The 14,795-nt window shown below is 42.6% G+C and overlaps 1 protein-coding gene across 1 annotated transcript in view; it reads right to left on the minus strand.

Annotated features, from left to right (window-relative positions):
* Positions 1–545: 545 nt before the first annotated feature.
* Positions 546–14,795, minus strand: part of glra1 (glycine receptor, alpha 1) — an 85,673-nt gene continuing 71,423 nt past the window's right edge. Inside the window, exon 10 of the mRNA XM_034883872.1 lies at positions 546–3,234. Within this exon, the coding sequence (XP_034739763.1) occupies positions 2,950–3,234 (285 nt within the window). The 3' untranslated portion in view covers positions 546–2,949. The remainder of the gene's footprint in view (positions 3,235–14,795) is intronic.

Raw genomic sequence — 14,795 nt, forward strand, 5'->3', positions numbered from 1 at the left:
CTTAAACTCAGTACAAACTAACTAAGTATGTATTGTTCATTTTAGGTTTTTTTGAGCGTTGCTACAAACTTGGAAAATGTCTGTTTGACCCCGCCTGCATTAATAACCTCTCTGTAAATTTCTTGTATTTATGAAAGAAAATTGCGAGGCAGTTTTGGAATAAATAGGTAACAAAATTTGAAACATCTGTTTGTGCAGAAATAAACACTTTTATCATCTTGAATTTCTGCACTTTTCCAAGTTGTGACTGGCTCGGTCGTTGATGCTGATTTCTACAGCAGAACACTTCTCCGTACAGTAATCTGCGTGCATTGGGTGAAAGTCCCCAGACAGGTTGATCACTGCGTTTTATCCTTTTGTCTTCTCCATTGACAGATCGGTAAGTCATAGACTGTTAATATTAATGGACAGATTAGTGTGACGTCACCCATTAGCTTGTGGAGATCTGCCAGCCGTCGTCCGGATGTGATGATTTTAGACGAGCAGGAGGAGTGAGGGAGGGAGGAGCCTTAGACTGTTGGACGGTTGCTGACTGGGAGTTGGCAACATTACATTACATGTCATTTAGCTGATGTTTTTATCCAAGGCGACCTACAATTGGTATATATGTCAGAGGTCGCACTAGGGTTTAAGTGTCTTGCTCGGGGACACATTGGTTGATGTATCGCAGTGGCAACACTGCTTACACTACGTTACACACTTTCACTGAATTGTTTGACTCGTCTGAATTCGTCTGAATGCAACTGCTGCTGAAAGCCAGCCTACATAATTCAAGGTAAGATTTAGCTTCGCTAGGTTTGAAAAATATATTTGTCCTATAGTTTTATTACATACAGTATGACAGGCCGTGAACTGTCGAGCACATCATAGCCACGCCCTAAAACACCCCCTACTTTATCGCCGATTTTAAAATCAACGAGACCATAATTTAAAAAAAAAAACATTATTCTGTGTTACAGAAGACTTAAAACTAGCGATTGAGACCATTAACTAATTATGAAAATGTTGATTAAGGTAATAAATCTAGTGAGAAGTGGGTCACTTTCTCACAGACTTCTACAGAAACAGACCTCCTTTTGCAACATGTGTCGCCCCCTGCTGGAATCCAGACAGAATGCAGCTTTAAGGCACTTCCTCATTTGCAGCACTTCGCTGAACCGGATGCTCTGTCCATTAATATTTACAGTCTATGGTAACAGTGGGATGAATGAGCCAGAAGACAACTCACAGAAAGGTTTTGGAGATGGGAATTGCTGAAACGAAGGAAAAAAATATATAATTGCATATACTGATCATTGCATAGAGAAGCCTGGCGCAATTTAAAATAGCAAAATGTCTTCTGATAAATCGTCAATCAAACCAAATGACCCGCTGAATGATCAAATCCTGTCCAACATGGCTATGGCGAAAAATTAAATCTGTTTTTATACTCCATGTGCATGATGATGCAGCTTTCATTAAAGATGGCGTTTGTAGCTAGAGTTGGTGTGTGTGAATGAGATGGAAATACAGTTAATTAAGGTACAATAGGTGCTATAATCAGTATAATTTACTACATATGTCCTCTCAGCTGGGGAAAGGGTGGGGTGTCACATTAAGGCGGGGTCAAAGCAAGGAAGCACTAATAAGACGTAAATATTTCTGTGGTTCAGTCCCGACGAACACAACGAGGAACGCAAACGAGGGTATCTATTTGACTCTGTCCGGGATCGATTCGCTCCAGTCGATGAAAACAAACTGATCTCTCAGGGATTTAAAAAAAAACAACAACAAAAAACGTTGCTCAACGTCAAACCATTCGCCTTCCTCTTGACAAAAAGGTTGCAGCTGCGGAGCGCCGCGCAGCCACAAGCGTCGCGTTTACTTGGCACATAAATTAAAGATACAAACCAAAAACAACAACAAATGCAATATGAAACAACTTAAAGAAAGGTAGAGGAACCACAGATAAATGAGATATTTTTTCTCAAAATCTTCAGCACTGCTCGTCCAGTGTTTCATTAAATGATTTTTTTTTTCTCTTAATGTCCAGTGGTATGATTGACAGCGGCAGCAGCAAACCTCAAGTGTCTCTGCAGTTCAAGGTGTCGTGGTGTTGGCGGCGGCAGCGGCGGGGGCGGCGAGGAAAAGTGCTGAGGAGTGCTTGCAATACACGTTTGAAGCAAATCGAGATATATAGAATGCGTGATCCTTGCATCGCTTTATAAATGGAAGCACCGATCCGCCTTCCTTTCCTTTTTGTGGGGTGAAAACCCCTCAATTCCAGATGCCCATCTTTGCAAATAAAGTTTTTTTTTTCTTCTCCCATTTATGATAGATAAATGAGTATATTACACTGCTGTATGCTTCTGGCACATCCCCCACCCCGTCCCAACATCATGTTTTCTTCATATGGAACTATATATCTGTCTTCACACAAAAAAGAAAACCCTTAAATCAAATACAAGACTCTTTATAAGGACCCTCTCGTCTTGTTTCTTTCCAGCCTGTCCACGCCACACAGTGTGTTGGGTGTGCCTCACAATAGTCTGTGTTTAATTTAAAAATGTTCATCTTTTCAGTAATATATTGCCACATTCATATATCATGCATTTTACTGCATTGCTATTGCACTGGTCCGGATTATTCAGGAGGTGTAAAGGAACGGAATGAGTTGGGATTTAAGGGGGCAAGAGAGGAGAATAATCGGGGAAAAGAAAGCCAGAATCTCAAATTATGTCTAGTGGGTGTCAGGGTTGAGGAAGGCGACTGCCACAAAAAGCAACTTTTCCTCGACCAAACGAGGAAGGGGATAAAGGAAGACGACGAGGAAGGGAGGCGGGGCTAGCGTGAAAAAAAGGGGCAATAATAATCTTCTATTGAAGTCATCTCTCGCTGTTTCCTACTTTCGTTTTGTTTCTCTGCATTCTCCTCTTTGCACTGTTCTCGCCCTCCTCCTCCGCCTCTCCACTACTGCTTGTGGATGTCCTCGCTGCGGATGATCTTGTAAATGATCCAGTAGAAAATGTTAAAAATGAGGAAGACGAGCGGGAAGGCCACGCGGGACACTGTGTCGATGCGTTTGGCCCGGCCAATGAACAGCTTCTTCATCTCCTCGATGGTCTTCTCTGGCGCGGCCGAGGCCGGCGCGTTGTTGTTGTTGCCCTTGATGGCCATGCCGTCTTTGGCCTGCAGGCAGGCGGGGCCCATGCCGTAGCCGGGGAAACTGAAGCGCCCCTCGCCTGTCTCATCCTCCTGCAACACAGGCCAAGACTCAGGCTGTTAGGAACCAGAGAAAGACGTTACTATTGGAGGTGTGTGTGTGTGTGTGTGTGTGTGTGTGTGTGTGTGTGTGTGTGTGTGTGTGTGTGTGTGTGTGTGTGTGTGAATGTGTGTGTCAGACATATTCCAAAAATATTCCAGATGACATAAAGTGAGCATGAAAAGTGAGAAAGCAAAACATAGATTTAAACTAGATATCTTACTACATTTCTGTGGTTACATTCCCTGTTTTAGAAAACACATGGAACACATCAGTGATTAAACAATATAGTGAAAAAAATGTGGATAAGTTGTTGATTTCATTCTAAAAGGATATCAATAAGTAGTATTTGATGAATATCAAAGTATGTAAGATATGTTCCTTTCTGTTCAGAAAGCTGCTTTATGATGGGACATTTGCTGTGTCACTGCAGTACCTAAACACAGTTTTCCAATGGTCAGTTGTGGCTGATTGATTAGTATTTGTCCACATGTCATGAAAGAGCATTGAGCACATTTGCCAGCTTCGTGGTTAGTTATCCCATCTAGGATTCAGAGGAGGACTGGAAAAAGTTGAAATCAGAAATAAAAAAAAGGTTTATTGCCACAGAAAGATACACTTACAAGGAATCACATCTATAGTCCACAACGGGGGTTAAGAGTCAATATCATTGATATTCCTTCCATCCATCCTTTATCTAAAACTGCTTTTCCTGTTCATGACAGCCATTGTGGTCTTGAGTCTCCAACTAACCCAACCAGGAGCAGCGTGCAAACAAGAGGACAACTTGTAACCTCCACACAGAAAGTGCTCCAAACAGTGGATTCATAAATCATGAGCTCAACATCGCTCACACAGCTTGTGTCTCGACTGTGTAAAAGTCATCAATACGAGATGCAGCTGAACGGCGAGCGTATTTATCTCGCCCGTCATGGAAGATCGGGAGGGGTGAGTCGGGGTGGTTGTGAATAGATTGAATTGATTGACAAGCGCTGTAGCCAAGGTTATGGCGCGTACGTGCCGTTTCCACCCGAGCGCGGTGAGATGTTGAAAATCCTATCTGCTCTGTCACCCTGCCTTTTCATTCCAGGAGACACAATGACGTGCTTATCTGGTTCAGAGACCAACACAAACACTGTGATGTGCTAAGAGGCACTGAAGGTGTGTAGGTGTATGTGTGTGTGTTTGTGTGTGTGTGTATGTGTGCATGGAAACCAAACTAGTCGTTTCAAAATGCCCTACAAAGTTAAAACAACAGCCATGAAATTAAAAAATTAGCAGGCAGAAAGCCCTCCAATGATAAGGAGTCGTCTTTGTTTGGACTCACATTTTTAATAAAAGTCGATGGAAAAATCCATGCATGAATGCGACTTCCCTGTGGGCCACTGCGGGAAAGCCTATCAGCAAGGAATCTTTCCAGAGCATTCTGGGTAACAAAAAAGGGGCACTTAGTGATCACATAACAAGCAGGGATGCAGCCTGAAGCAGGAGGAACTGTTGGCAGCGAGGGAAGTTAACGCCTGAAGCAAAACCTCTGCAGCCACACCAAATCAACCAGCTGGTAAAAAGAACCAGCGTCTAGTTTCTAGCAGTGGGAAGGATAGGCAAAATGAATAGTCAATAAACAGAATAAAGGTTGAAAAAGGCAAAAAAGACTTTGAATATGCCGCTAAAACTATGACTAAATGAGGCATATGAGAGTAAGTAAGTAGGGGAAATTTGTCTGTGTGTGTATGCATTTCAGTGTGTGTAGGTATATATATGTGTATGTTTCAGACCACCAGGTAGCGATCCATTTTTAGCGCACCATGTCCCCGTTCTGTCCTCCCATCCACACCAAGCCATCTATTACTGTTAATACACACACACATACATACACACACACACACACATACACACACACGCCGGGTGTCTCACACATTAGCCACGATGCTAACCGACCTCTGGCTGTCCTTCGGTGACGCTGCTAAACTATTACAGATGCTCTGCTTTATTCTCCCTGCCATGTGATTAATGTGGAGGGTGGAGGGACGTGAAGAGGAGGCGCAATGAAGGAGTGCGATTGAGGGAGGAGAAGACGTGATGAGCAAAAGAAAGAGAGAACGATAAGGGAGGAAGCCCTGCAGCCTGACAGATAGGGCTGCAACTAACGAGTAGTATTTCATTGTCGATTAATCCGTCCATCCTCTTCTCGATTAATCAATTAGTTGGTTGGTCTTGAAATGTCACAAAACGGTGAAAAATGTCAATAAATTTCCATCTGGCGTCCTCAAATGTCTTGTTTTATCCACAGTTCAAAGAGATTAAGTTTAATGTCAAGAGTATTTAGACTTTTTGTTATAAGAAAATGACTCAAACTGAGTCATTGATTATCAAAAAAGTTGGCAATTTACTTAATAGTTGACAACTAATCAATTCATATTTTGCAGCTCTCTTGAGACACTATTTCAGTCAGATACCCCCCCCCCCCCCAACTGAAACTTAATCTCCTCCATTGGATGGCCCGGGCGATTCATTACATTCATGCCTAATTAGAAACCCTATCTGTTAAAGTATCTAGGACTGGGCTTGTACAGTTCATAGATGGATGGAGAATGGGTGAATAGATGGACGAATGGATAGATGGATGTGTGGATAGCTGGATGTAGGAGGGGTGGATAAATGGATGGATGGGTGGGTGGGTGAGTGGGTGGAGGGAAGGACAGAGGAGATAAGCAGTTGGGGGAATGGAGCTTTTGCCCTTTGGCTTAGACAAGGGAAGCAATTTATGGCTTTGCTTTAGGATGCAGCATACTCCTCTTTCCCTCCTTTCTTTCACTGTTGTTCTGCTTCTTTCCTCCGTCCCCTCGCCATTATTCTTCCCCTGCCCTCCCTCCCTCTGCATTTACAAACCTCACGGCCCTTTTTGCAGAGCACGATTTTCAACAGTGATTAACTCGCAGGTCATTGAATATGAAACACACAGAACACACAGAACACACAAAAGACACAAAACACACACACACACACACACACATTCTATTTTTACCGGTGATAATATTCAGGAAGCAACAGCTACGTGGCAACATCACAACAATAGAGAGATGAAGTCCCTCCCTTTCTGGTGAACCTCCATGGGATCCAAATACGTATTGTAGTTTACAGTGAGAGACCTTTCTGATGCTGTTGTATGCGTTTTTTTTGTCAATTTAACATCTCATTTTTCAAGTAAAAAAACTGTGTGTTTGTAGTAAAGCTGTTATAATAAGTATAGGACTGTGAAAATATGTAATTAAGCTACACACCTAAAAGTTGCTTAAGTGGCGTCTTACTGAAGCTGTGAAGTGAACATGAAAACATATTAATTGAACATTTTACAGATGTTGCACGTGTCTTGAAAGTGATCTGGGCTTGGTGGAGCTGCTCATGACCTCAATATTTCTAACACCAGGCGACCGCCTTGGCCTCGGCTACAGAGCTTTGTGACAGCGGGTCAGGGGTGGTCTCTGCCCTGTCACTGACACATCATTCATCTTCTTGCCACAAGGAGCACAGCTGAGTAGCTCTTCACAAATGCAGGGCTTGTACTTCCAGGACAAATTAAAACGGGCTCAGCATCATCTTGTCCCTTTTGTTGTGTGAAAATCTATCAAAATAACTGAAGGAATTGTCATAAATTGCCATCAGGTAATCCCATCACTGGGTGAATTTATACAACAGAAGAACTGCAGTGGCAGGGCAACCAGGCGGCCACCAGGGGAGACTGGGTTTTAGCAAGTGTCTCAGTACGGGCCTCAAATTATTGGAACGGGATTCCTTTAAAACCACATTCAAGAGATGGCTTAAATCAATCAAAACCCATAGCTGGTTAACTTCATCCTAGGCAATACCCTTCTTTGCATTGTACTTATTTTATATTTATTTTCTTTTGTCCTCTTTTTTCTTTCAAAATTTGCTTTCTATCTTTTTTGCATTCTTTTTTTATTAATGGAATATGATGTGTTGACCTGCCAGGGGACTACAGATGAAAATGAGCTTTTTTACTAACTCCGGCACATTTAGTACATTTTGAGTGTGAACAAAAAACGTCTATTGATGTGCATTGTCCCTTTTGAATGAACAAATAAAATAAAAATGATTAAGTAATGCAACAATTACAGCAGCATTTTTCTTTTGCATTTCAGTGCGGTTTATTCATGGAGGTTTACGTCTAAGGGCCTTTTTGATCAACACATCCCCATGAATGTGGCATCGTATGAAATTATATGCACACCAAAGAGTATGATATCCGACGAAATTAGGAGACTGCATGCTGTCCCGTGTCGGCGGGTGGTCACATGATCTCGGCTGGCTACGAGCTCCATGGCACCGAGTGGCAGTTGCTAGCTGTTTAAGCCATTACAGAGCTTTGTGACGCCGGCTACAGACCTCCGTTGAATCAGCAGTAGTTGATGGTTCAGGTACCCAAAAATAGGTGACACTGAGCCGGGTACAAAGCATCGAGAGCTGCCACTTGTTTTGGCTGACATTACGGTTATTTTTAGTCCACAAAATATGAACGTTTTGCCACAGCGGACAGCGGTGAATGATCATGGTTTAGATTAAAACACTCCTAAGGAACATGCATTTCCTGGGTGAAAGGCTTTAGTTTTCCCTCCGCTCTCTGGCCCACCAATCCTCCCCGACCTCCTCCATTCACGACTAGCCGTGTTGCTACACAGAAGCTGTCAATGTGGTGAATACAGAAAAAAAACGGGGAATGCTTATGAAGTACAGTGCTCAACTTTTTGCAGCTTTTTGAACAGATGGTTCATGAGAACATGCTTTTTTGATAAAGCCCCTGGAATGATTGAGGGAAAAGAGGAGTGAACAATATCAAAAAAAGAGGAGAAAAAGGAAATTGGGCAAGAGACAGGATGGAAAAATGGAAGAAGACAGGAAGTCAAGTAAAGAGATGGGAAAAGAAGGTAAAGACAGAGCTGAATTTCCTGATAAAAAGAGAAAATAGGCAGAAATGTAGACAAAAGAAGAGAATGGAAACGAGATAAGAAGCATTAAATTAAAATGTAGAAAAGTTGAGAAAAAACATCAAAAGGAGCCCGGGTGTTGGGTGTCTGGGGGAGGAAAAGAGATGGAAAGGAGGGAAGACAAAGAGCAAGAGAACCCCTTAGCACACTCATCCATCATGCTTTCCTGAAACATTTATATCTCTGCCTCTGCTGATGTGATTAATCGAGCAGATTAGCAGGAAGCAGAAAGCAAACTGCATCAGGCCTGCTCTCCTCCGCCATCTCCTCTGCAAATATTACCCTTGGATACTTGTTTTAGAGACCCGCATTTACATAAAACATGATTCGGAAAGGTGTCAGCCCCAACTAACGGCGGCATCAGTCTCTCCTGAACGAGGGCGGAGAAGGAATTCCTCGGCTCGCGTTGTGCTTTATGACCCCCCCCCCCCCCCCCCCCCCCCCCCCCCCCCCCCAAGAAGCAATTCCAGCCGAGCGCTGGGGAAGGATATATATTACAAATTTGCCTTTGCTGATCCATTTTCCGGTGGATTCATTTCACACCGTCCTCCGCCCTTTCCCCCTCTGCATCTCTCCTTGATTAGGGCCATTTGAGGCTTTTTTAGGATGTTTCGGTATCAATCTGTCAGCGGTGAGTGGATTCTGGGGAACTGAGTGGAATATTTGAGTAGATTGGTCTGCGGTTCTGCTCATAAAGATATTAAAAAAAAAACAGATACTTATATTTTAGCTGGAGCTGCTCATAGTATTATGTGTACATGTCCATTTTATTTTAATGTGGGATGGGTTGGGAGGGTTCCTGTAAATTACCAATTACCTGGTAAAGAATGTAGTAAGTAACCTAATCAAAGTCGTACAATATTGAAGTAACGTTACTAATGAAATGTATGTTTGTTATAATTGTAAACCTCACCTTTTTCAATCCATAACCCCGCTACATGTATTCCATTACTCCCTAAGCCTGGTAAGATTGATATCAGCTGGGACTACATGGGGCATATGTGGCCTATCTGCCCGAGAACACGTCTTAAATCCAACCAGAGTCACCACTTGTGATTGGATTTTGCAAGCCAGTGTAAATTAGATTTTATCTGTGACACACACGTGTGCCTAGTCATCCAACGAAGAGGACAGTGGAGGCTGTTTGGCCCCTCATCGTGTATGGGAGAAGCAAATCAACTGTAACTGCACACTTAAAAAGTAGGTGATTCTTAGTGAGGTAAGAAAAATGTGTTCAAAGGTCAGATGAATCATCCACCTTGCTTGGTATTCAAGTAAAAAGGTGCATTACAGTAGAGAAACCTGTTTATCTTCAAATTTGAACAACAGATTGTTGTGAAACACTCTCTGGTAAATGTAGTGTGTGTGTTGAGGCTAGTGGAACAAATGTCCTGATAATATGGCAGGCCGACTTTAGTTGCATTTATAACGAGTCATAGAGTTTAGTGGCGAAACCAAAGGTCACCGTAACCAAAGTAAATAGCAGGGAAACATGCTGTCAACATTGCTATCAGTGCACACAGGGTTACAGTGACTCCCAGCTGAGATTTTGCATAAACTCTACAGAATTACATGAATACATGAACAGAGCAATGTTTAAGAAATAAGGTCAGGATCTATTTGTTCATCATTTCTTTATGCAATTTGAATACAATGTCGTCTTCGAGTCTCCATCCAATGATCCAGCCTTCCATCCCTGCTTTTCTCTCTCTCCATTTGTTTGTACTGAAGTCCCTGGTTGCATTCAAGCATGGTGTGTTAATGTCTCTCATCAAGCCGCTGACCTGGAATGATTATCCACATGATCTGCTACACCGTTACTTTCTCTCTCTCTTTGTTTCAGCATTTGATCTGAATAACATTCCAGGCAAGCCACGGCACCTTTTGCTTCATGCATTAAATCTAATGTTGAAATGTCAGGGTTGACTTCAGCTTAATGAAGGGTTAAATTTAGCCTTTTAATGTCAGATGGGCAAAATGAAAACAGTTTTCATGTCAGCCCTCCACAGAAACAACTGTACCATAACCAAAGCTTTTAGAAATAATTGTCAATTTCACATTCCAATAATTTTAAATTCAATTTAAAGGATAAGCCTGGTGTTATTGTCAACAAAGTTCAAATATTTTGGTCTTTGGATTGATCTAAAGGTTACAAATATTTAGCATAATTTTTAATAAAGACTTAGTACTTTCCTAAAACAGCTGGTCAATGTAGATTCAATCAAACGCGGTTCAAAAAGGAGGAAAAGGTGCATTTGGTGGGGATATATTTTGGCCCACCGGGGATACAGAATAATTCAGCAGAGGCAGGGATATGTAGATCAGAAAGGGGGCAATCTCACACATCCCCCCAGTATATACATACATAATATTATCTTCTACATGCACCTCTTCAGTTTTATAAACAATGACTTTTACAGTTTAATACAGTTTGGTTGTCTATAAAGTGATAGTTTGTCACTGCATTTCCCCTTTAGGTTCATTCAACATCAAGTGGAAATCAACTGAAGTTAAAGTATGAGTAAGTGCTTGAGTGCAAAAGGTCAGTTCTTTAGAGTGTTGTAAAATCACAGAGAGCCTGATGAGAATTCATGTTTTAACTAATCCAGTGGCTTTTAAGAACATAATAAGGGCAAGAGGCCAAAGCATTTCCTCCGCCAACAGGCAACCACATAAATATGGATATTAAGGAAAAGATCTGTGAGGTTATATGGTAATTTGGCTCCAGTGAGTTCTATTCAGGACATAAGTGTCATCAGAATACATGCTGGTTGACAACAACGAGGGCTTCCACTCTGTTAATTAAGGCCCTCTTCTTCCAATCAGGACATCACTTGTCAATTAGGAGGTTGAGTTTGGCCTCGGGAGATCACTGATTGCTCCTCAACCCCTGCACTCTCTTATAAGCCTTTGTTGTCAAAGCCTGTGACAGCAAGGCGTTTAGAGCAAGCCAGCATGTAGACCCTCTCCCCCCCCCCAAACCGCCCCCCCTACTCACAGCTAAATAGCTGATTATAGCCGATCAATCAAGAAGCTGGTGTGCCCATTAAAAGGCTCCGAAATTCTTCAACAGTGGGATGGCATGTACGGTCGCAGGAAAAGGGGGGGGGGGTGACATCCCTCAAGCCACTTCTCAAATATACATCTCTTTTTTCCCAGAAGGCCGAGTGTGCCCAAAACAGAGCCAGCTGCAGGGGAGGAAGCATCTCCAGGCTGCACGGTTGCTCCTGTTTCTTTCCGCGTGTTGTTTTGGTGAAGGAGAGGTGGAACAGACGTCAGGCTTTAGAGGCTTTGTATCTCAAAGCTAATGTTTTGGTTTTTTTACTATGATACTGGATGGGATTTCTCATGTAAGAGAGTTATTTGTGATGCTTCTGTTAGAAGTGAGTGCTATCCGGAACAGATAATTCCTCACAAATATATTATTTGATGAAAGCCTTTCTTGATCTAAAAATACTAATTTGCATTCGGTGCCCTGCTCTTCACAAAGCCACAGTAGACGCACTGAAGACAGTCGTGATTGAAATGGAGGCGAGAGGCAGTCATGTTCGACTTCCCTTTGATTTCTAAAGGGGCTCTCTGTTTTTCAGTCTGGAGAGCTTGTCTGTGTTAAACAAGCGAGCTGCTGCCAGGCGGACCTATCCTTCAAGGATGAGTGGCGCTATTGATCTGATCACTCTGCAGTTGTTTCTCTCCCCCAGCAGGGGGGGATGTCACTCTGCCTGGATGCTTGAAAGACCCGGCTCCTCCTCTCCTCCCTCTCACAGGGCTGCGGTATCCATTTATTTGATGCCCTCTCGCTCTGTCTTTCTAATTAGACACACTTCTGGTGCAGGTTGCCTCAGTCCGATTGCTCCTGCTGTTTCTCTCTCTGTCTGGTTCTCTCCGGACTATCAGTGTCACTAACGAATCAATAATGCATCAGAGTGGAAACCACAGAAATCAGCACAACTGGGACTGCCCCAACTGCTGCTGCAGCTACCTGCACTGCAACAACAGCTCAAACTCCAGCAGTGAAAATACAAGCCAAAGTGCAGCACATTTCAGCCAAGGCATCAGATCGATTAGACACTGACACTTCCCTGAAAAAAGAAAAAAAGACTATTACTGCCAGAAATCCCAGAACTAGTAGGCCATCCTTCTAGTTTCCTTCAACTCCTATATACAGTATATGTGCTCTCGATGCTTCAAAGAACACTTCAAAAGCATCACACATGCATCTAATAGTTACATGAAAGCCATTAAACCCTAGAGGACATTTTTATCTCAGATTATAGAGACTTCAAACTGTACTCAACTGCACCTCAGAGCTAATCATCACTGCTGTGGCTAGAATCACAATAAACATATCCCTCCGGGGAAATATTGCTCTAATCCAATACTTCCTACCATCCTAACAAAATCAGCATATTTGAATTGAATTGAAGACGTGTGCTAACCACGCTGGTAGTTCCCATAAAACATCACTAGCTACCGTGTGTCCTTGCTAATGCCATGACAGATTGTTGTTGGTTCTTGCTGTTTGTAATTCCCTTCCTTGATGAGGAAAACCGTTCAGACAGCACACATGTATTGGTAATCTAACACATAAGACATAATCCCCTTGAGAAGTGTAGTATAATACATTTCTAAAACACTTTCCATACATTTAATAATGAAACACCGTTTTGCAAATAAATTTAGACCAATCCACATGTCTTGATTTACTAGACTTTGATCAAAGTCATTGACTGCATTAACTCTCCTGCATTTGTCCAGCACTAAACCCTTCTACAGGCTGTAGCTGACAGACCAATGAACATCATTATGAGGGCCTCTGTTTGGCAGTCACACCTTCTGTGCCCAGGTTTAACACACAGTAACCGGGGTAGTGAATAACCGGGTTACGCCAGTTCTTTCCAGGCTAGGACAGCACGGTGTTCCCGCCAGATGACTGACAACTTGTTTGGCTTATTTTAACGTTCTCTGTAACAAGTGTCGGGTGGAATAAGCAAGCTAACTTTGTTAGCTAATTAACATTAACGTTAGCCAACGGTCTGCTCGGTCCCTACACCTTTTTGCATATAAAGAGCCTTTACAGCCCCGGGGATGGACTATCTGGTTAGCAATCTCCCGATGTCTGCTGCTGCCTCGGCAGGGGAGTAAAACAGACCAACCGCAGGCCCTTTGCTGCCAATGGCCCGCTGATTAGGGTAACCCTGTTTTGTTGTATGGTGTCATGGCAACGAGTACAAGTCATAGCACGCTGATGGATTATGTCCAGTTCAAAAACCACTCCAGTAGAGTGCAGAGAGCAGTTGAAGCATGCGCGTAGTTTAAACTGATCATAGCCCGGTTTAGATGTATATCTGGAGGAATAACCCGGTTACTGAAGTGTTAACCGGGTTATGAGAACTCTGATTTTAACTGGGGTTAGGTGTGTACATGGCGTTTGAGAAATCGGGGTATTGCCTTAACCAGTATATAATCGTTTTTTTAAACTGCTGGTAACGCACCGACAGATTGCTACGGTAAGTCAAGCCGCCGTGCTTACTAGTTTAATGTGTGTTGTGCTTTTAAAGTCATTGTTACATTGATTATAAAAACATTCATTATCTAACTTTTATACATGTTGGAGCATTTTGCTGGCACAGTTCTGGAGTTTTAAATTTTTTAGTTTTAAATGAGTATTAAAAAAAGAAATCGGTTCTATCAACCCTTTCATTTTATCTTTTCTTCATCGTTAACGTTGCCGTGTTGTTTGATTTGCACCTACTTGATGCAAAACGTGATTACTCTCCTACAAATTAAATATGGTTCAAAATTTAAAAAAAGTCAGCAGAACCTTTCTCTCTTTTCAGAAAAACCTTTCCTGAAGCTTTCTGACCTAATTATACATCTCTCTCTATCTCTCTGTTCACATTACTTAAAGCACCTGCAGCCTTGCAGCATTTGAACAAGGAGCTAAATGTTGAGGCTTCCCTTGATCTGCCGTTGCCTTGAACGTACCTCTTTTTAAACGTGGCTTGCGTCTGCCAAATTACTAAATTATGGTAATGTAAAAGAGAAAACGGACAGAAACATCCCCAGAAAGTCTTTAATGTGAAGCAAACACTTATTTTTGTAATGTATTGCACATCTATCCACCACCACGACCCCTACACCTACTTCCCATTTCCAGGACACACTACCTCTGGCACTGATAATGAACGTTGGTGTTGGATGTAAATTGTGCATTGCAGTTTAATCATGATCAATCATTAATATGAATTCCTTGGGGTCCTGTGCTGGCTCTGTCCAATGTCAGTAATAATTTAATTGGTAACGTTTGTTTCACTAGACAATAGACCATGTCCCGCTACCGTGTTGTTGTGAACCACAGCCGTGCTGCCTCCACTACCTTCCTCTCCACCTGGTCCTTTGTTTTTTCGACAAAGAGAGACGAGTATCCAGTGGATAGAGGCACCGCGACCTTGGGGTGGTTTACGTGAACTGCGGGCCAGCGGTGAGCGGCGAGCTGGAACCTGACTGATAGCCCTCTCAGAGACGTAATGGAAGTCCGTGGATCC

This window comes from Etheostoma cragini, chromosome 10, assembly GCF_013103735.1.
Source record: "Etheostoma cragini isolate CJK2018 chromosome 10, CSU_Ecrag_1.0, whole genome shotgun sequence".
Lineage (NCBI taxonomy): Eukaryota > Metazoa > Chordata > Actinopteri > Perciformes > Percidae > Etheostoma > Etheostoma cragini.